The sequence below is a fragment of the Corythoichthys intestinalis genome, chromosome 1 (genome assembly GCF_030265065.1).
Source record: "Corythoichthys intestinalis isolate RoL2023-P3 chromosome 1, ASM3026506v1, whole genome shotgun sequence".
In the NCBI taxonomy this organism is placed as follows: Eukaryota; Metazoa; Chordata; class Actinopteri; order Syngnathiformes; family Syngnathidae; genus Corythoichthys; species Corythoichthys intestinalis.
This window is the reverse complement of record NC_080395.1, coordinates 16518124-16540873: the sequence shown is the minus strand read 5'-3', so window position 1 is coordinate 16540873 and position 22750 is coordinate 16518124. Positions and strand designations below refer to the sequence as shown.

At 40.0% G+C, this 22750-nt stretch overlaps 2 protein-coding genes across 3 annotated transcripts in view; one reads left to right on the top strand and one right to left on the bottom strand.

Annotated features, from left to right (window-relative positions):
* The window catches only part of eprs1 (glutamyl-prolyl-tRNA synthetase 1), a 40345-nt gene extending 34545 nt beyond the window's left edge, over positions 1-5800 (bottom strand). The window contains exon 1 of one of the 2 annotated variants that reach the window (XM_057835286.1): positions 5607-5800. In XM_057835286.1, the coding sequence (XP_057691269.1) occupies positions 5607-5649 (43 nt within the window). In that variant the 5' untranslated portion in view covers positions 5650-5800. The remainder of the gene's footprint in view (positions 1-5606) is intronic. The other variant, XM_057835292.1, reaches the window with a different exon arrangement.
* A 666-nt stretch (positions 5801-6466) lies between these two features.
* Positions 6467-19540, top strand: LOC130915339 (gastrula zinc finger protein XlCGF26.1-like). Its single transcript, XM_057835303.1, has 2 exons — positions 6467-6804; positions 17301-19540. Exons 1-2 carry the CDS (start codon positions 6684-6686, stop codon positions 18752-18754), a joined length of 1575 nt encoding a protein of 524 aa, XP_057691286.1. The 5' UTR covers positions 6467-6683; the 3' UTR covers positions 18755-19540.
* The last annotated feature ends 3210 nt before the right edge of the window (positions 19541-22750 follow it).

The following is a 22750-nucleotide window of genomic DNA, read 5'->3' as shown; positions in this document are numbered from 1 at the left end:
TCTTGCTAAAAATGTCTAAAAATAGATATAATAAGATTAAATAATACTACAAACGTTGGCAATTAATGCTTCATTTTCAGTTGCTTTGTGACCTTGAAAATCATACAAATCTGATCTCTACAGTGTTTCCCACCAATGAAAGAGACTGTGGCGGCCCCCCACAGTCTCGTTTGGGCCCGCCACAGTCTCGTTTGCGCCCCCCCCCGCCGAAAAAAAAAAAAGAGATACTAATCAGATGCGTCAGTCAGCCGATTACACAGCTGTAGCCCACTCCACTCTACTACCTGCGCGAGTGAGAGCAGCATTTTAGAGTAGTATTTTATTTATTTATTTATTTATTCATTTAAGAGATGCAAGGGGAACGAGTAGGAAGAATGGGAGAACGAGCGAGATAGCGGGAGATAGCGGTCGCATTTCGTAGCAGCCCGCTGTTATTTTGTTATTGTTTTTCTTTATTATTGTTACCACAATCAAGTGGGTAAGCAAATACAGACTTCTCTCCTTCTTCCCCATATCCGGGGCATTACAATAGTTTGGATCGGACTTTTCGGCGAAAGTGAGCGGTGGACGGCCGTCTTGGACGGAAAGCAAACTTTGATTGAACTTGCGCAGAGAGGCGGGGCCCAAAATAAAGCCTTGCTCTATTTTCAGAGTGTTGGTCACAGTAAAGTATTTATTAGTTCAAGCAGAGTAAAATGATACATATTCACGGTACAAGAACGACGTTTCCGTGTCCATCGATTGGTAAGAAAAGGCTGTTTGTACAAGTGACGTGTGGGCGCTCCCGTCGGGGGGACATTTCGCGTGGAGTGGCTATTTTTCGGCACAACACCGACGCGCCAACTTCAGACAATTACGGCTGACGAAAGTTGGATAAATGCGCCCCCCGCCCCCCCAATTTCGCGAGCTCTGGGACACTCGAAAAATGACTCTCATACCTCTCCTTGCTAAGTTAATGGTACCTCGATGTGCGTTTGTGTGGAAATTTAGTTCACGAACAACGGGGAAAAAACTATTCACCTTCTCACCGAATCAAGAAAAACTTTACACGGCCATTAGAATTCCCCCAGTCCTGTAAATGGGTCAGTTGACAGAAGGACTGTTATTGTTGTGGTAATGTAGTACTTATGAGGGTCAAATAAAAAGGAAAAAGGAGGGCTACGACGGCGGTCTGAAACCCGCGGCTCTTGGGCCGCATGCGGCTCTTTAGTGCTGCTTCGGAGCTTTTTTTTTTTTTTTTTTTTTTTTTTTTTTAAATGGAAAAAGATGGGGGAGGGAAATATATTTTTTGTTTTAATAGGATTTGTAGGAGGACAAACATGATACAAACATTCTTTCAATTCATTAATATTGTAATGAAGTTAAACTTTTGGTGTCATCGTACAACAGAGTAGTCACGTGGTGCGCTATAGGATCCACTGCAGGGAAAATAAACATTTAATCATGAAGGCTAATTATGTATTTCTAGCCAACTTATTCATTTTTATAGTAGGCTAATATAGCTAGTATTGATAATTATAAGGCTTGTACAAGGCTTTTAATTTTTTGCTGCTCCAGACATACTGTATCAGTTTTTTTTTTTTTTGGGGGGGGGGGGGGGGGGGGGGGGGTCAAATATGGCTCTTCCAACAGTTTGGGTTGCCAACCCTGAGTCACTACGAGATGTAAGTCGTACTATTGCTACGAGAAAAAAAGGCGCATTATTACATAGGGTAACGTAGCTGTAATCAGCAACGCATTTTACATACATGTACCATAGCTGAGAGCTATAACATTAGCCTAGCTAATGAAATATTTCAAATATATCTTTGTTATGGTTCTTCTTGGGGGAAAAAAATAATGAAAAAAAAAAAATTCGCCGTGGCACGACATGGTGTGGCTGTCCGACTCCGATGCAGCCCACCACCACAGTTTCAAAAAATCCTATGGTCAGAGAGCCTCCCACCACAGTCTCCTAAAATCCTGTGGGAAACACTGCTCTATCAGCTGAAAGTTACATGACCAGGCCTACATTTTACCATCATGTGATCAGATCTGGACAATACCTTTAGGCAAGCATGCTTCAACTTACTGTATATTTGAAAAAAAGTTCGAGGGAATCATTTGTTTCCTCCAAATGTCTCCTGTTTTGTTTTACTTGACAGTTTTAATGTGGTTAAGTTCTTTCAAATAATGTGGTATTGGTACAACCATATTAAAAACATTTTTAAATCATCTGGTTTAAGTTTGGTTCCAGAATTTTTGGCCTTTTGGAGTTTGCGGGTGGTGTTACACTAGGGTTGCCAACCGTCCCTTAAAAAACGGAATTGTCCCGTATTCAGAAACAAAAGTAGGCGTTCCGTATTAAACTTACAAGGGACGCGCTTTGTCCCGAATTGTCATGAAAATCAAAAATAGTGTCAGATTTGCAGAATAAACGAATACTGCTATGGTGCTTTTCAACAATATGTAAGGGAACGCATTCCGCCGCCCCTCCTGCTTTTTGACCAATGAGCTGACAGAACAATTACAATCTCACTCATCTCATTGGTCGAGGTACTGTTGCTTGTCAATATGATATTGGAAGACAACATAGAGTGAGGGAGATAAGATGTTTGACGCTACATCTAGACTAGAACGGCTAATGGCTTTAAATGTGTAATTAGTTTGACTATATGGCATGTCGGCTACACTACTGTGCCTCTTATCCATGCAAGAACTTAACTTTCTCTGTACAACAATCGGATATGAAGAAAGTGACGTTATGGAGCGTGCATCGCCATTTTTAATGTAGTAAACAATGGAGGCGGACGATCAAGATTTGGCATTCCTGCTGCCCTTTTCTTTTCCACAGTCATTGTTTGCAGTTTATCATCTAAAGTGTAGAACAGGTTTCAGGAACCTATGTCTTCGTGAGTCATTTCTGGCTCTTTTGATGAGTGCATCTGCCTCTCCGCCAATCCGTATACTCAATGTATACGGTTCGCTCGACATGAACGAGCTGTGATGAGCTGATAATGCATTCAGACATTTGTCTTTAATCTTCAAACGTACTTCGCAATGATATGCTTCAATTCAGTGCTCATTGGCGGTCCTCCCATCTGGGATTACACGGAGATGAGCGTTTTATTACACAGCTCCTCTCTCGCGTTTAGTCTCCGATCAGCCAGCTGTGGTCCTGGCCCCTCCCAACCGAACTGAAGGAGATAAAAATGCGTGGGGGAAAATTAAACCATGAAAAGTGAACTGCGTGGTACCCCAACTCACAAAAGCGCGCAAACAGTTTATTTTTTTTCATGACATTTCCGCCTGTCAAAACTGTCGCCACTTCCAGGATCGACACTCTTATGCACAAGCACGCCTGGTTGCGGTTTCCACTTCCTGGATATATATACAGTGCCACACCATGTTTTTATTTGAATTTTTCATGTGGTGAGTGCACAACTAGGCATCGACAGTAACATCTTAAGTAAAGATGTCTGGTTTTCGTTGTTGTTTTCTAAAGATTTACTTCAATCACAACTCGGCGACTGCTCGTAAAAGCCGAGTGTTCCCTCAGTCCCTTCACTCTAGTTCCCGCATGATGCGTTCAAATGCATTCATGAAAAAATAGTGATCACGAAACAGAGTTCCTGATTCCTGCTCTAGAAGGTGTAGTAATTTCGAAACTTCCTGCCGGTGAGTAACAAATTTCTGTTCGTTCAAAATGATGATCACTTGTTTTTTTGTTCTTCTCCGTGTACTTTATTGTCACGAATTGTATTATATTTTTGTGCTCTGTCAATTCATTTCCATATTATATTTGGAGTTATCACTTGCGAAACTGTTATTGTTCAAGGGACTTTGAACGCACCTCAGTTTACCTCTGAGCTTGTTTGTTTTTACAGCCTTCGGTCACATTCTCTCTCTGTAAAGGCCATTAAAATCGGGTACAGTTTACCACTCTCCATCAGGAAGTGTCCCACAATACGAACCTTCAAAACTCAGCTCACCTAGTGGCTGAAAGTAAACCAGTCCAGCAATCACAGACTTTTAAATTCTTAGTAACCTATTATACTGTGCTGTTTTATTATAATCTTTTTTTTTTTTTTTTTTTTTTAATTAATTTTTATGCCTTTGTGTTACCTGCCTAGGGACTGCGGATGTAAGTTAGCATTTTTGCTACAATCCGTCATAGTTACATCTTTTAGATGTTCATCAATGTGCACTGTTCCTAATACGTAATAAAATAATTGTGCACTTTTGAAAAAGTATACAGTTTAAATTAAGACTCCTTAATAGGACTAGCTATTAAAGATCCCTAATATTCAGCACATCAATCGAACGTCGGAGTTGTCCTCTTGGGTGGGGTGGAATTTGGCAATGATCACGTGGTGACACCAGCGCACCACATCATCAGTTGCTTGCCTCCGGTGTAAATTTTGTTCTAGTATTTTTAATTAGATATTGTTTTTCCATGTGCTAATATCACAAAAAAAAATCACCTAATTCAGGTTTGAATAAAATCATTATACGACAAATTTAAAAAAAAAAAAAAAAACACTTTTCACAAACAATTTTTTTTTTAAATTAAAGGGTGATGGTTATCAGGCCAACCTGCCAGTTTTACCAATGAGGTGTCCTTTACTTTTATTTTCAGGGAGTTGGCAACTCTATGTAACACTGTCACGTGTATGAATGTAGTTATAATTGATCAGTTATCAGATATAAATGTTTAATTTGATTAGTTTCTTAATCATGGCTTACTAATGATATAATAAAGCTATTGACTGCTACTTTGCCTTGACTTGATCTTTAATTTTGCTCTGTGACAGACAACGGTACATTCCGATTGACATAATCCGTGTCAATTCTGTTTGCAATCTTGCATCAGCATGCAGTACCTACTCAATTCTGGGTCGCTGTTTAGTCGCTGTCGAGGTTCGGACGACTCAATAAAATGTTTTTGTTAACCTTTAATGCACTTTCTCACTAGCAGAAAGGAAATAAGCATTGAAATTGTTGTGCATTTAAACCGCATGCATGCTGGAATTTCGCTAAAGGCACAATCTTGCTTGCTTATGCAAAAACATTCGCGTCACAGCCAAATTCACAGTAGTTTTAACTCTTAAATTCGATGGGAGATAAACACGCATAGACATAAGCGAAGCAAAACAATATATGAGATTGTTTGTATGACGTTCTTGCAATTATTCAGGGTTTTGTCGCTTGTTATGAGTGCCACGAAGACAGAATCACTAGCAACACGCCCCATTCATGCTTGCTAAACCAGACTTGAGTTGGTTAAATTTATAGCAGGAACGATGTTGACGAATTTTTGCCTTGGTGATGCGATCATATATACTTAAAGAGGCCAACACACGAATATTTCATTATTGGGCTCGAGATTTCATCATTGTTTGAATTACACTCATGGTATTCATAATTTCAGCGGGTTTCCACTAAATTATTTATATGAATATAAAAGACCAATTAGACGTAGAAATGAGGCTACAAGGCCACTTAGAACACTATTTTACACCAGTGCTTGACACGTATCCGTGCTAATTATAGCTAGTTAGCAACCTAGCCAGCTGTCACTCGTGGTTAAAAAAAAAAAAAAAAACTTAGCAGAAGGAAAAACTCACCTAAAGGTGGGTTGCTAGTGTTGACGATTAGGTTTAACGCCATGATGTGAGATTATTGAGTCCTTTCTCGTTGGAAGAAGGAAGTCTCAAACTATAAATTTGCTAGCAGTCAACGTAAACCCGACTAGCACGCCACACTCAACTGCACAGTAAAGGCCATAGATAATTTAGACTAGATAATTTATGCGCTCTGTGAGCCACTGGGGTATGAAGTCCTCGAATTGGCGGCCATTTTAGAGCAGTAACAGTCAAAAGCTTGGACTTTGAAATGCTCAATTTTTTGACTATTTTAAAATGGCCTTGCTTGTCATAAAAGTCAGATATGCAAAAGAAATACTGCGTTCTATTTTTTTTTTAAAGTAAACTTCCAGAGCCTGAATAAAACCACTTTAATCCGGTTCCGATGGTTACGAACGCCGCTCACACCCCTCAGACCATCTCGCCTATATAGACATATATCTATGTATAACGTAACAAGCCTGCCATCTTCGTAAATACGGCAAGTACAGTAAGACAAAATGCCAACGATGCCAGCTAAAAAATAGAATCTCTTGCTCTTTGTTTTTACATGTTAAGTCAATACAGTACTCAATATTTTGTTTTTTTATTCTTCTTTTTCTTAAAATTCCATGGTTATACTTTTCACAATAAAACATTAACATTACCGTATCTCTGACATTTAGGACATTCGAACCGTTTCAAAAAATGTTTAAAATGTGCAACTAAAAGTTATTTCAAAGTACACGCTCCATTGCCTATGTTTGGCATTGAATGGTCCTGAAGCAAAATGGCCGACAAGTGGCGGCTATCATCCCTACTGTCTAATAATGAGAGTCCGGCATCTAGGTTTACATGTACATATCTACGGAACTAGCATCTCCAAACCCATATGCCTTGTTAACATCGCTGAGTTAGCTGCTTACAGAGATGACGAAGGTGGCCAAGTAACAACATAATGACAAATTTAAACATTTTTAGGGCAAATTCCCTTGTTAAATTAGTTGCTTGTTAAAGTTTTGCGGCCTAGCCCAGCTTATTTCAGTTTAGCCGCTAAGTGCGAGCTCAAAACTGGGGGAAATGTACTCGAGAAGTACAGCAGCAGTGAAGTTGGAGGAGGAACTTTCTGAAGTAAAAGAGGAGCCACGACCACTTGATGTTGTTTTTAACAAGCAGCTTCGGGTTGTGCTACACAGAGCAGGTTTGTTTACTTCTCATCAGTACTTTCACTGTGTAACAATTCCATCCTCATGATTGTGACTGACCGAAGAAAAGGAAATATACTAGGAAAAAATATCAAAATAACATTCATGCTGTTCTGCCACCTGCTGAACGCTTTAGGTACGACGAAATTAACTAGATAGTGACTTATTGCTCTTAATTTCACCTACTCATGAGTAGTAATGAGATATTAAATTTTGAATGTTTGCAACCAAAGGCGTGTTGTATGCTCTACTAAAATTCTATTAGGCTCGAGCGTTTACGTCACAGCAGCACGGGATCATGCGAGATTTGCGACAACGCAGCCATTTCGGAAGCACGTCTGCATCACGGGACATTTAAACTTAACGGCAAATACAATTCAACTACGAGTGCCAAAGATGGAAAAAAGTAAGGAAAACTTGCCAGTTCGATACAGAGACAAACTTGTTACCACGGCGAAGGACAGATATGTGAGCAATTTTAAGGATGTGAACAATGTTGACCCTTACGAGCAAGCCGAACACAAATGGAATAAAGATGTCGACAAGCTTCCACACCTACGCGAAATGGACATCATGCCGTATTTAGTGTTTGGTGTAAGTTACTACACTCATCAGTAATTCCGTAACTACAAATCGCTATAAAGCTACGAACAGTTTTGCTGCGGATGGGTGCAGGATCTGCACATTATGACCATAGTAAACGGCAACACCATCTTTCTAGCAAAGGTCGGCAATATGTGTTTACATTAGTCTGTGACCACGAATGTACAAATTTTTTGTTGCAGAAATGTAGCCTGTGTACAAATTCTTTGCCACTCTCTCACGTCAAAATATTACAGCTTTTTCATTTAGCAACGACAGGAATTATGTCTTATGAAGACAATGCACATGTATGCATGCTAGTTGTTTAGCTGTAGCTATAGCTAACAACAGGCCGACTTAGGGCACAAAGTTACGGAAATTTGCGTAAACAAACGAAATTAACTTACCGGAGTGGAAGTGCATACAGCAAACTCTGTGTGTAACTGGAGAATCAAACGTTATGCCCTTCCTTCTGATCGAAGCCACCCATGCCATTCTTCGACGTTTGGTAAGTTCAGATATGACCTTTCCCTCGACTTTTCTTCATGTAGGGATCCGGAAGAAACTCAATGGTGTTCCGTCGAGCTGTACATTCTCCTTTCTATTCGATCGGTTGTTGCAATTCTTTACCGCACAATAATTTCCAACCATTTTTAAAGAGCGACCTGTGTTGAAATGCCTCACTGTTTATGTTTCCCGCTTCCAAAATGGCGATAGCGGCGGAAAGCTCGCGAGTGCCACGTCATATGCTCGAGCCTAATTGACACTAAAGCCGATTGATCAAATTTGTAACGGTGGTAGCATTTTCATTTCATTTCAAAATTCAATAACTTAAAGCAACACTTGGTAACTTTTCAGTTTTGGTTGATTTAAGTGATGCCGATAGACCAAAAGGGGTACTGTTTTGCCTTAAGAAAGACTGCGTTTCCCATGAGGACCAGCGCCAAGGACGTAGCTTTGCATAGGGACGGTAGGGACATAACATTACCAACTCGGTTTTGAGGTCACGGTTTGGTTCATTTTCGGTACAGTAAGAAAACAAAATGCAAAATATAAATGTGCTAGTTGTTTATTACACACCTTTGTGCTTTCAACAATAGGAACATTAGCCTATACAAAGCGAGAATTCTGCTCAAAAAGTAGCGGGTATTTAAAGATAATCCAACAACAATTTGCCTTTCAGACCCCGCATATTGGTCAGCTTTCTTTCTGAAAGAAAGAAGAAAAAAGAAGTCCCGTGCTAAAGAGAAAAGCAATCCCAATGACAAAGATTTTAACATGTATTTTACAAATAAAATGCCTCAATGAATCTTTTTTTTTTTCTAATGAACGGTTTTCAAAAGCTTTATTGGTGGATTTTCTCAAGTTAAAGCGCCATTAATCCATTAAAATGTGTAAGCAGGATCTGTGTATTATTATTATTATTTAATTACAGGCGTTTTAGCTCATTTCAGTTTATTTTATTTAAATTAGGGCTGTCCCAAACGACTAATGTCATCCCGATTAGTCAGCCGACTATTTTTACGATTAGTTGACGAATCTAATATATATACATATATATATATTTTACTACTTCAATAATGAAATTTTTGTTGAAGCTTATTAATTCACAAAAAACATTTTGGAACACCTAAATTCTTTATTAACGTATAAATAAATAACATAAATATCAATAATAAATCACAAACAATGAGGTCGAATGCTGCTGGCAATTCAAACCATCTATAAAATATGCCATATTTTTCTGTAAATTATATATACTGTATATTCTGTAAAATAAATTGTTGGAATGGAAAGATAAGACACAAGCTGGATATATACATTCAACATACGGTACATAAGGATTGTAGTGGGCATTTCACTCTCCTGTCATTTAAATCTGTCTATGCTGTCCTCACTCCGAAGCGTCTACTTTTTCCAAAGCTAGACAGCTAGTGAACGACGCCTTAATAATCAGACTTCTTCCTTTTTCATCTGATTTATTAACAAAATGGCCTCAAACCTTTGTCCTCTTTAGACTGTAGTGAAACTACAAAAAAAAAAGTACACAAGCATTGCATTAGCAACAACGTTAGCTTAGCACGCTATACAGGTTCACTAAACATAAACAAAAAGCGTCTCATACAAAAAATATAACATTTCGTTTACTATCATAATATGTACATTCTTTACAACAACCATACTTACGGACAAATCTTGTCCAAGGATCATATAAGCACAACATTACAACGTAGGCGTCAGCCCGAGACGTCATGCAGCCATATTGAACTGGCAAGAAAGCAATAAACCATGTCGCAAAGCGACCACAAGAGTTCGCTGTTAGACAGCACAAAAAACCTTGCTGTAAAACTTACCAAAAGGCAGAATACTGTCTGAGCGGGACATGTACGTTAATTGCGTCAAATTTTTAACGTGATTAATTAAAAAAATTAATTAACGCCCGTTAGCGCGATAATTTTGACAGCCCTAATAAATTATTTTACTAAATAAAAATGCACGTTGATACAACACACATAAAGGCAACTTCCATTACACACAAGTTGTATGGATTTACAATCCGCTAGCTTGTCGTTTCTTGTTTTCGAAAATTACACTTGGGTGACGGCGCTTCAAGTGTTCGTTCATAGCCGACGTGCTACCGTGGTATGCGAGCTGAGTTTAGCATAGAGTACACAGAGTGGCACCCTCCATATTTTCCTTGAAAAAATTCCAGGCTATGGCTATTCTGGTCCGCTTTTTTGGCTTTATGCCGCTTTCACCGTGTTACTGATTCTGTCCTTTTTGGTAATTGGCGGTGTTTTCAACTCCTTGCCGTAGTGAGCAGTGAACCAGCGATTCACTTGGCTCGTTGTCGTTGGTTCGTCCGATTTCCTCCTCAGGAAGGCGGCGGCGTGCATAAAAACACCGAGAGGGGTCGGATGGCTTTTATGGATACTTTATTGACCAAAACAAAACGTGGGGGATGCAGCCACTTAACTCCACGCTACCCGGCCCGCACACTTTCCAAACTCGCCTATCTCGCTCCCTCTCTCTCACTCGCCCACTTTCTTCCCCTTTGCTCAATCTGACAATGCCGGTCATATTGAGAATAACAGCGGCTCCCTTGGGGGTGCCAGTAAGAACCGGTTGCATCGCGAGCGCCCGCCATTCTAAACTTTTCCGCATGCAATTTTTTAAAACCCGTCATTACCCATCGACGGTATGTTTTGCCCGTCGACGCATTTACATCATCAATGACGTCGACAACGTCGACTAGTCGGGACAGCTCTAATTTAAATGGGCTATTATTTATTTCATTATGTGTTTATATTTTACAAATGTGATGTAGTATTCTTTTATATTGTATATTCTATGTTGTATAAGTTTAGTTCCTATGTGAATCTTAGTTCCTACTTGTTTTGTTGCGGTAGGAGGGTTTTGTATTGAACACGGGGCCGTGTTGGTTATTATTATTGCAAAGAAGACCGCAGTAAATCAACAAAGACAAGTCACCTGTGCCCCGATCTACCACTCAAGAGATCTGATGTACTCAAAAAGTGGGTTACGATTGCATATTAGTCTGAAAATCGACCGGATCCACCGTATTTTTACACGAGTGACTTCCGGTCTCCCCGATCCTAGCTACCAGTAGTAGTATTGACGCAGAAGGGTCGCGTCTCGCGTCAAATAATAAACTCCGCCGTTCTTTTCGCGTGCGTCGTGTTGAGCCGCTTCTGGGACACGTCTAACACGCGGCCGCACTGCGACTGGTGTGCATTGGCTGATTGACTTTAATGCCCGCGTTTCACTGCGTTCTCACGGCGGCCACGTTGTCGCGCCGTTGACGTTTCTGGGTTATACTGTCCTACCGTGTTGGTCCTCATTATAGTAGAGAAGACGGAGGAAATATAATCTACACAAAGAAACTGTAACCAGATCAACTCACAGCCTCGAAAAGTAAGGGTTACATTACGTCTGAAACTCGTTTGGTATGCTTCCGTTCCGAAACGAGCACCACATACCAAAACGGTTCTATACAAATACATGTACCGTTACACCCTTATTATTTGCAATATATAATGACTTCAGCTATGGGAAGACAATCAAAATTACCCATTTATGTTGTAAGGATAGAACTGACCATTATTAATTGAATTATTTTCATTATGTTCAGACTTAAGTTTACCCCTTTTTACTTGCTGAATGTGCCAGTGCATTTCCCCCCCCCTCAAATGCACGTTTGATTGGCTGATGACTTGACCCTCCCCCACCACACACACTCTAAAAGCCCTGACAGAAATACAACATGAGGACAACATGCCGCCTCCTCCGCCCCCTTCGAAGAGGAGGGACATCAGAGGTTTTTTTTTCAGCCAGCAGCATCCAATTTAAGTAATGTAAAAATATGTCAATGTTGTTGAGGTGGGGAACACACCACTATTTTTTTCACTGAAAGTTGAACGTGCATCAGAGATAGAATAACATTAAATTGTGTGAATTTGCAAAACTCCAATAGGAAGCTGCTTGGAAAGAAATGTCTACCTGTATGTGTTTTCTACTATAACATTAATTAAACTGTGAGAAATGTTTCATTTCATTTATGTGGTCTTAAAGCAGCCCAAAGGAGCTTTCATTTTTTTTGAGTTTGGCTGTGCTTGTTGACAAAAGCAGTCGTGTTTTATATGTAAGAAGGCTCTTTTTTTTTTAATTTATGTTATTCCCTGACTAATACATTTTTACAGTTACATTTAATATCTTTATTTAGACAATGTTGAGTGGTCTTTGGATAAATGTAATTTTTTTTGCATTCTTGGATAGTTAAGAGATTATGGACAAGCTTGTATTTATTGTGTATGTTCATATATGTTCAAATATTGCAATTTAAGTTTGCTAATAAAATCCAGACATTTAATCTGGAATCTTTTAAAATCTTTAATAGTTTTTGAAAACAAAGGTTTGAATCAAATGGTGTATAGCCTGACTCTTGACACTTGGTGATACGTGCTACATGGGAGTTTTTGGATCGAAAAGAGGTAAGTACGCGATAATAACTCGTTAAAATCGTGGCGTCTTTAATTATGCTCTCTGCTGCTCTCGCCTTCAGTTAGCGTTTTGCTGTTTAAAAAAATTTTTTTTTAAATGCCCTCATGTTCAAAATTTTTCTTCCCACAGAAAATTGAGATTTTAAGCTTTCCAATGATGTATCACTAGGGGTGTAACGGTACACAAAAATCTCAGTTCGGTACGTACCTCGGTTTTGACGTCACGGTTCGGTTCATTTTCAGTAGAGTGAGAAAACAAAATGCAAAATATAAATGTGCTAGTTGTTTATTACACACTTTTGTGCTTTCAACAATAGGAACATTAGCCTATACAAAGCTAGAATTCTGCTCAAAAATAGAAAATACAATATTCTGAAATGTAGATATTTTGAAAAACAAAATAAAGATAAATAACTTTGGGTTAGGGTTAGGGTTAGAAATGTCTGATGTGCAAAATTGAATGGTTGCAACACTGAACAGTTTCAAGTTTCTCATATTAACTTTATGACCACAGCCTCGAAAAGTAAGGGTTATTACGGTTCACTACAAATACATGTACCGTTACACCCTTATGTATCACACATGCATATATATGTTTTCCGCCACATATATGACCATATATATGGCGGAAAACAGTCAGGTGACTTGAAGTTCCGCTTTGAGACCCCCTATTTGGCCAAATTTCAAAATTGTCCTATAGACCCTACCCACGTGACGTCACAACTCCGCCCTCCTGACTGGTGCCGCCCAATTGTCCGTCAACACATCATGTTTACCTGTTACGGCTACGTACATTCCTCCTATTTACGGCGTGTTTTTCTGCTCGTTAACATTAATAATCAAAATGGTGAAGGCGTGTGTGGTGGTCGGTTGCAATAACAGAGAAGATAGACGGAGAGACTTGAAGTTCTACCGAATTCCGAGAGACCCGGAGAGGAGAGAGCGAGATGGGCTGCTGCAATTCGACGAGAAAACTGGGCTCCAGACGATTACCACAGATTATGTAGCAGTCATTTTATATCTGGTAAGATGCATTTAATATATATTTATAGGGTTTTGGGCTGACAACCACAATTAAGATCATTGCTAGGCTAATCGCCGACAACATACACGTATGTATGTAGTGAGAGTGCTATCGCTAAACCATATAAACATTAAAAGCCCTAGCTCCATTGACAAATGACATGAAATACATTAGACTTGACAGTGGATGTTAGCAAGAACAAAAGATTTTGAATTGAAAATTTCGTAACTCACCTTTCCAAGCACAAGATAGATTCTTGCCGAATTTTCGTGGACGAGGACCTGTTTCACCCAACCAGCAACGAAGTATTTATAAGCCTCCAAGCTCTTAAAGTTTTTCAAACTTTCGTGAGAATAGGCTAATTTTGTGTGGACAAGATAGTTGTAAATATCAGGGCAGCTAGCAGATGTCAGGCAAATACGGCCAAGACAGCGGGTCGAAAAACATCGATTTAGGCATCAAATATGGATCTGGCGAATGGATAAACTGAAGCTTTTCCACATAACGCCTTTTATGCAACGCATCAAGTGAGTTTACGGCATCCGAAAGCACCGGGTCTTCCATGAAATGCATTATAAATTGCTCAATCAATTGAGACCATTGATAATACAGACACAAAATGACGGACAAGGGGGCGGAACAATACAGCGATCACGTGATTTTGTGACGTCGGTGGGTAGGGTCTATATGCATGTTTGATACATCATTGGAAAGTTTAAAATCTCAATTTTCTGGGGGAAGAAAAATTTTGAACATGAGGGCATTTAAATTTTTTCTATTTTTTAACAGCAATATCCTAACTTGGGGTGATAGCATGAGAGAGCAGAATTAAAGACGCCATGATTTTAACGAGATATTATCACGTAATTACCTTATTTCGATCCAAAAACTCCATGTAGCATGTAACACCGAATGTCAAGACACAGCGTTGAATGGCCACAGTCGGATTTTGGGGGAATTTTAAGGGTGAAACATGGTAATATAATAAGGGTAACGATGCAGAAATCACAGATATCAAGGAGTTTTCGAGATTTTCTTTTTCATATATTTACCCTTTTAAACTTTTTTTTTTTTTCAATTTTTCTATGTTTGGATCGATTATTTATCATCTCAAATAACGGGGAAAATGCGACAGTAACAAAAAAAAAATACAATTAAGTGATGGTAATGAGGTAGATATCCATGAGTTATTTACGGACACCGTTTTTTTCATTGTGAAGTAATTTGTTTACTTTGCCATATATATGGTGGAAAACACTCAGGTGACTTGAAGTTCCGCTCTGAGACCCCAATTTTTTCCGGGGGAAGAAAAATTTTGAATAGGAAGGAGTTTTTAAAAAAAAAAAAAAAAAAAAAAAAAAAAGGTTTTTTGAACAGCAAAACCCTACCTCGAGGTGAGAGCACGCGAGAGCAGAATTACAGACGCCATGAATTTAACGAGATATTATTGCGTACTTACCTTGTTTTGATCCAAAAACTCCATGTAGCATTTATTACTGAGTGTCAAGACACAGCTGTGAATGGCCACAGCTAGATTTTTGGGGATTTTATGGGTGAAACATGGTAATATAACAAGGGTCGCGATGCATCGCAGACATCAAGGAATGGTCGAGATTTTCTTTTGCATATATTTACCCTTAGAAACGTTTTTTTTTTTTTTTCTTTGTTTGGATCGATTATTTATCATCTAACATATCGGAGAAAATGCGACGAACAAAAAAATACAATTAAGCGATAGTTATGAGGTAGATATCTATGACTTTTTTACAGACGCCATTTTTTTCAGTGTGACATAATTTGTTTAAAAGTTTAAAATATGTGAGTGAATGATTTTTTAAAAGTCGTTTAGAGTAAAGTTGTTTCAGGTCGAAAAATGAAACATCAATTAATGATTCCAAGCTAAAAACGACAGACATTTTAAATAATAAATATAATTACCTTTGTTTTATGGCTGGGTTGAAACAAAAGCGGTTGCGCGACGTCTGTAAACGGGGGTTTTCAGGGTAAAACGGACAAATTAAAAATAGTTCGGAGGCTTAGTGCGCCATGAATCTGCTATGGCAGCATATAGACATATTGTTCTATCAAACACAACAGTTCTTTTGGCTTAAAATACAGCAGTTTATTTTAAAGAGGGTTGCAAGAGCAGAAACTGCTTTTTCAGTCTTGTCTGTGTTTTCCGCCATATATACACTCACCAGCCACTTTATTAGGTACACCATGCTAGTAACGGGTTGGACCCCCTTTTGCCTGCAGAACTGCCTCAGTTCTTCGTGGCATAGATTCAACAAGGTGCTGCAACCATTCCTCAGAGAGTTTGGTCCATTTTGACATGATGGCATCACACAGTTGGTGCAGATTTGTCGGCTGCACATCCATGATGCGAATCTGGTGTTCCACCACATCCCAAAGATGCTCTATTGGATTGAGATCTGGTGACTGTGGAGGCCATTTGAGTACAGTGAACTCATTGTCATGTTCAAAAAACCAGTCTGAGATGATTCCAGCTTTGTGACATGGCGGATTATCCTGCTGAAAGTAGCCATCAGAAGTTGGGTACATTGTGGTCATAAAGGGATGGACATGGTCAGCAACAATACTCAGGTAGTCTGTGGCGTTCCAACGATGCTCAATTGGTACCAAGGGGCCCAAAGAGTGCCAAGAAAATATTCCCCACACCATTACACCACCACCACCAGCCTGAACCGTTGATACAAGGCAGGATGGATCCTTTCATGTTGTTGACGCCAAATTCTGACCCTACCATCCGAATGTCGCAGCAGAAATCGAGACTCATCAGACCAGGCAACGTTTTTCCAATCTTCTACTGTCCAATTTCGATGAGCTTGTGCAAATTGTAGCCTCAGTTTCCTGTTCTTAGCTGAAATGAGTGGCACCCGGCGTGGTCTTCTGCTGCCGTAGCCCATCTGCCTCAATGTTCGACGTACTGTGCGTTCAGAGATGCTCTTCTGCCTACCTTGGTTGTAACGGGTGGTTATTTGAGTCACTGTTGCCTTTCTATCAGCTCGAACCAGTCCGTCCATTTTCCTCTGATCTCTGGCATCAACAAGGCATTTCCGCCCACAGAACTGCCGCTCACTGGATATTTTTTCTTTTTCGGACCATTCTCTGTAAACCCTAGAGATGGTTGTGCGTGAAAATTCCAGTAGATCAGCAGTTTCTGAAATACTCAGACCAGCCCTTCTGGCACCAACAACCATGCCATGTTCAAAGTCCCTCAAATCACCTTTTTTCCCCATACTGATGCTTGGTTTGAACTGCAGGAGATTGTCTACATGCCTAAATGCACTGAGATTAGAAATTAATTGTACACGAGCAGTTGGACAGGTGTACCTAATAAAGTGGCCGGTGAGTGTATATATCTTTCCACTCCAACAATAATTTACAGAAAAATATGGCATATTTTAGAGATGGTTTGAATTGCGATTAATTACGATTAATTAAATTTTAAGCTGTGATTAACTCGATTAAAAATTTTAATCGTTTGACAGCCCCAATATATATACAAATCTTTTCAAATAAATAAATAAAAAAAACATTTGCAAAACTCATTTGCAAGGCATGGCGGCTTTTATTTGGTGTGGCGGTGTGCCACAATCTTTTTATATGTAGGGAAAACCTTGATGCTATGTGTGTTCATGGGCCAAGAAAACACATTTGTGTCTGGTTTGGGATCTTTTACCCTGAATGAAAAAAGTTCTCTATTTAACTGAGCTCTTCTTTTTATTCATGCTTATTAAATATTGAATACCAAATATGGTTAGGTCTCAGATCTTCATGACTTCCACTTGATATTAAATTGACTTCACCAAACCATAATTATATGTTATTATGTGTCTTGCAGACGTCACTGAAGCGAATTGTCCTGAGTGTCAGGTATACTCTCACGTCAAGGAGGAGGAGAAGGAAAGGTATTTACCGGTAAACATTAAAGAGGAAGAGGATGAGCATTTAATCCAGGTTCGTCACCCTCACGGTGAGGAGCAGCCGCGATCCCCCGGCATCAAAAAGGAGGAAGAGTCGCCATATGTCAAAGAGGAGCAGGGGAACTTCTTGAAGAGTGAAGATGAAGTTCCAATTTGGTCGAGTGGATGGGCAGAGCCTCTAAGCAGCGACATCTTGACAGAAGGTGATGGCGACCACAGTGGCATATCATCAGGAAACGGCCACGTAGCGCAACTAACAGGAAGTGACCATGTGACATCACAGTTGCCTCACACTGATGATGATGAAGAGTGGGAAAGTCACAAGAAGGTTCACAGTGACAAAAGATGGAAATGCTCTCAGTGTGGGAAAACATATTGTAGAAAGTATGGGTTGATAAGTCATATGAGAATACACACTGGGGAGAAACCTTTTGTCTGCTTGGTTTGTGGTAAAAGATTCACTGAAAAGGGAAACTTAAAAAGTCACACAAAAATACACACTGGGGAGAAACCTTTTGTCTGCGCGGTTTGCGGTAAACGATTCGCTGATAAGGGAAACTTAACAAGTCACACAAGAATACACACTGGAGAGAAACCTTTCCCCTGTTCAGTTTGTGGCAAAAGATTTGTTCAGAAGACGCAGTTAAAGAGTCACACAAGAAAACACACCAGGGAGAAACCTTTTTCCTGCTCAGTTTGTGGTCAGGGCTTCGCTAGCAGTAGGAGTTTAAAATCACACGCGAGAATGCACACGAGCGAAAAAACTTTCTTCTGCGGGTTTTGCAGTCAGCACTTCACTCATGGACGAAATTTCAAAGAACACACAAGAATTCACATGAGGGATAAACCTTTCTCCTGCTCCGTTTGTGGGAAAAGCTTCGCTCTGAAGGAGCACTTGCATAAGCACACGAGGAGACACACTGGGGAGAAACCTTTCTCCTGCTCAGATTGTGGTCAACGCTTCACTGAAAATGGAACTTTAAGAAGACACATAAGAACGCACACTGGGGAGAAACCTTTTTCCTGCCCGCTTTGTGGTAAAAAATTTGCTCAGGCGACAACCCTAAAACGTCACACAATGACACACACCAAAGAGAAACCTTTCTCTTGCTCGGTGTGTTGTCGAGTATTTGCCCAGAAGCAATCCTTAAAAATTCACGAAAAAACACACACGAGGGGGAGTTTTTTTTCCTGCTCAATTTGCGGTCTATGCTTCAATTACGAGGGAAACTTAAGAAGACACTCAAAAACACACATTGTAGAAAAACCTTTCTCCTGCTCAACTTGTGGTCTGGGATTCTTTTACAGCTTTCAGGTTAAGGACCATGAGTGTGTTGGTAGCAATGCAGTGATCAATGAAGGTTCTTCCTAGTTCTGGTAATAAATGGTCATTCCTAAATTCATGTCATATGTTTTGCATTTATATGTATTTGTTTTGTTGTCCTTTGCTCTCTACTAGACATGTGCCGATTACCGGTTTCAAGATATACCGTGGTATGAACACGTCAAGGTTTCAAAGCCGCAAAAATTTGCCGTCATGTCGTCCCTAAGGTTTTAGCTACTCTTTATGCCCCAAAAATGCATGGAGAAATCCTTCGCTTGCAGCTGCAAGGCTCAACCCTCCCCCACCGGTTGTTGCTCAGTGTCAGTGAGTCAGCTGTGCTACACGATTGCTGGAGATGGTGAAACTCTTGATTTTTTTCCTCCACTGGAAAAAAAAATGAAATCATTGGTATGGGAATACTTCGGCTACAGACGGCCGCAGCTTAGAGAAGGAGCGCCAACCGACACGTAAAACATATTTGCGGAACGTGGCTGCTGGAGAAGCAATACCTCCAATATGACTTTGCATTAATACAAAATTAAAGGTTAGTAAACACTGTCGTGAAGGTTTCCCACCAGCTAAGAGAGTTAACTCCAGTGTGTTTAGTGTGTCTAGCGGTGGTAAAACGTGGTGTTTTTTGGTCTCTGTTGAGAAAGAGTGTGTATACTGTAAACATGACACGAGTAATACACACGTGTTTTTTATGGAAAATAATTCAATTATTTTTGTTCTGATGTTGAGCTGTTCCCTTGAGTTTAGGCTCACCTAATGGACAGCATTTATTTCAATTTTATTTAGAATTTATATATTTTTGTCAAATAAAATCCTGTTAAGCGGAAAAAAGTTGTTTTGTTGTTTTTTTTAACTCTGATATCTCATGACGGATATATTTGATTTCAACAATGCATGAATATAGAAGTAACGACGAAGAAGCCGACGAAGGCAAAGAGACAGGCTCCATGAAAAAGCAGAAAATATCAAAAGTGTGGGAGCATTTCAAGCTGTACATCAAGGCGAACACTGTTTCATGTATTCACTGTAAGACTGCGCTTGCATAACACTACAGCATGCTATGCTACAGCTCCACCGAAGGCACCCCGTTTACCCTGAGAGCGGAGGAGCGATAGCGCTAACTCCTCTTGCGAGTCTTGGTCCGGTTTTTTGAGGACAGCGGCCTCGCGTTAAGAGAGGCGACCTGAGCGGCCATGATATCCTCACTCTCTCGCCACTCTACTCTTTCCATAGCGCCCTTTTCTCTCAGCAAACTGATTCACTTGCAAGTAAAGCCCAAAGTTTTTTTTTTTTTTTTTTTTTTTTTTTAAGCCTGAATAGTCATTCAATATATTGGAATTTAACACAGCGTACCTCACAGTTTTTACTTGATCTTAAAACGTTAATTCCGACTTAGGCTGAAATTCGTGTTACATCGCAAGCCTACGGAACTCGTTCGTAACCCGAGGGCTACGTGTATTGATTTTTCAAACATACAGATGAACAAATAAAACTGAAGATCACACAAAGTTTGATGAGATTGAAATATCTTTAAACAACATTTGAAATTCTTCCAATATTCAACTTTATTTTAGCTATTATAAGTTACGTGTTAAAACATTACGTCTTACAGTGCTGCCACTTGCTCATGTCCGTACTTAAAAAATTTCCGTCGTTTTTCAACAGTGGTCTAAAGCATATTTCAAGAGTGCATTCATACAGAGGCACATCTTTTTAAAGGATGTAATTTTGAAGACAAAAAAAAGTTTCTTAAATGGCATGTTTTACGGTTCTAATTACTGTGAATAAGTATTTTTCTTTAATTTTTTTTTTTTGGGTCACCCTGTACTTTTTTTACTCCATGCATGCTCCACCAATGCCCTAATGAGTACACAGAGCCCTGACATTTGAACTGAGACTGCCCAAAAAAGCCCTTTTACCTACCTTCAATAGAGAGACTTCGGATCGACCACTTTTTGCGAACACGCGCCTGTGCCTGTCCACACGGCAACAGCGGTTTCACCAAGCCTTCACCTTGTCTCCACGTGGCAAAAACACTTTTCTAACCCACTAAAGCAGTGGTGGCCAAACTATTCTACATAGGGCCGCAGTGGGTGCAGGTTTTTGTTCAAACCCATCATGAGGACGACCTTTCACCAATCTGGTGTCTCACAAGTGTAATCAGTTGATTGCAGTCAGGTGCTGCTTGTTTTAGCACAAACGTCATTGGTTAAACTGTCTGTGCTCGATTGGTAGGAACAAAAACCAGGACCCACAGCGGCCCTTGAGGACAGGTTTGGACACCCATGCACTAAAGACTTGCTACTGAGTGTTTTTACGTTTCTGGTGCTGATTTGATAACGCCAAATGCTCATTGCTTAATGTTCTTGCTCGTACAAGCATGTGTGGCATGCACGCGCTAGCCTGGAACTCCAGATTCACCGCTGTTCTAGCTGTAGTCTGGCGACTGTTCAGTGGATCAAATTCGCAGAGCAGAGCAAGCCACAGTGGAGTGGACCAATCGGCGACAGGCGGATGTGATGTTGGTAAAGCGACAAAAAACTCTAGCACGAGGACGTAAACATATGAGGAGAGCGGAGAAGTTTATTATACATGGCTAGCGCGAGACAGATTGTTGGTTTTAGCGACTCAATGTGTTTTTGGTCATTTAAAACTGAATTTACCGCAGATAGGAACATTCTCGGCTCTCCCGTTCGCCATCTGTGTTGTTGTGGAGACGACTTCCGACGCCCAAGAGTTGCTCGTTAAGAACACGTCACGCAAATAAACGAATCTGATTGCATAGACGATTTCGTTTGGGCTCGAGAGGCCAATAAGGAGCTGGGTCCCAGATTCTATAGCTGGAACAGCGGTGAGTCTGGAGTTCCAGGCTATGCATGAGCTGCAGTTAATCTTTAGGCCAGAGGTGGCAGTTGCGGATTAAAAAAAAGTGATACTCTACCTGTACATAGTCTGTATAGTCTCTTTAAAAACCCCTTAAATACCTGCAACATGAAACAATTATCGGAGAATCCTAAAATTTGAAAAATAAGGTCCTAATGAAACCTTTTTTTCATATTTGTAAAAAAAGTCAAAATGAATATGTGTAATAAGCACTCTAATATCTATAACCCTTGCTAAATCCTGTTTTTTTTTCTCATGGAACCTACAGATGCATGTGTTGACTTGCATCCATCTTTTTTTCAAAAAGAAATGTCAAAGTTAGTCTCAAAATCATGAAATTTTAGGTGTATCAATTGTGCTACATTCGGCAATAAAGGGTTGAATAAAAGAAAGATAAATAGGTATGTGCGTATACAGTATATTGTATTGGTAGTGTACCCTCAGCATAGGCGAGCTGGGCAGTTGCCTAGGTTGTCATCTAGTGGAGGGGGTGCCAAATAAACCACCGGGCCGGTGACCGGTACCAGTCCGTGGCGCATTTGCTTCCGGGCTGCACACAAATAAGAAACTATTTATTAACGACCGCATCCTGCCCTTTACCTCTTGACAAACCAATCTGCCTGTCTACTCTTAGATATATGATAATAAACTGGATAGGATGTGGATGATCTATGGCCAAAAGCTAGCAAACGAGACAATGAAACCTTCAAAGCTGTTTCGATACATAAGAGACGAGGCACCCTGGAATACTTTGGAATTTTTTTTGAAAGGAAAAAGAGCACGAAGGACAGAAACAACGACTGAGGGCCACCACATCAACATAAGCGAATGCACAGAGACCATCATACCACGTGGTGAACCGTAGTGCTAAAGCCAAGAAACCATTCACGATCGGAGAACTCAATGTGTCTGCGACCAAGGATATTTGCCGTCAGGTTCTAGGAGAGGCCGCTGTTAAAAAAAAAGGGTTAATAAGCATATGGTTGAGTTATATTGCACTTAATGTTCGTTTTTAGCCCCGTCGTGTTATTTTATACGTATTTACTGTATTCTTCTGCCACACATTGCCGGCAGTGTTGTTTTTGTCAATGACGACTATAACAAAAATATTTCATCGATGAACAATTTTTTTCGACTACAACGAAAATA

What these genes read in the sequence shown, in the direction of transcription:
- LOC130915339 (XM_057835303.1), top strand. Translation starts at nt 6,684, where the DNA reads ATGTACTCGAGAAGTACAGCAGCAGTGAAGTTGGAGGAGGAACTTTCT. An exon ending in GGTTGTGCTACACAGAGCAG is followed by an intron (nt 6,805 to 17,300) that starts GTTTGTTTACTT and finishes TGTGTCTTGCAG; the next exon opens with ACGTCACTGAAGCGAATTGT.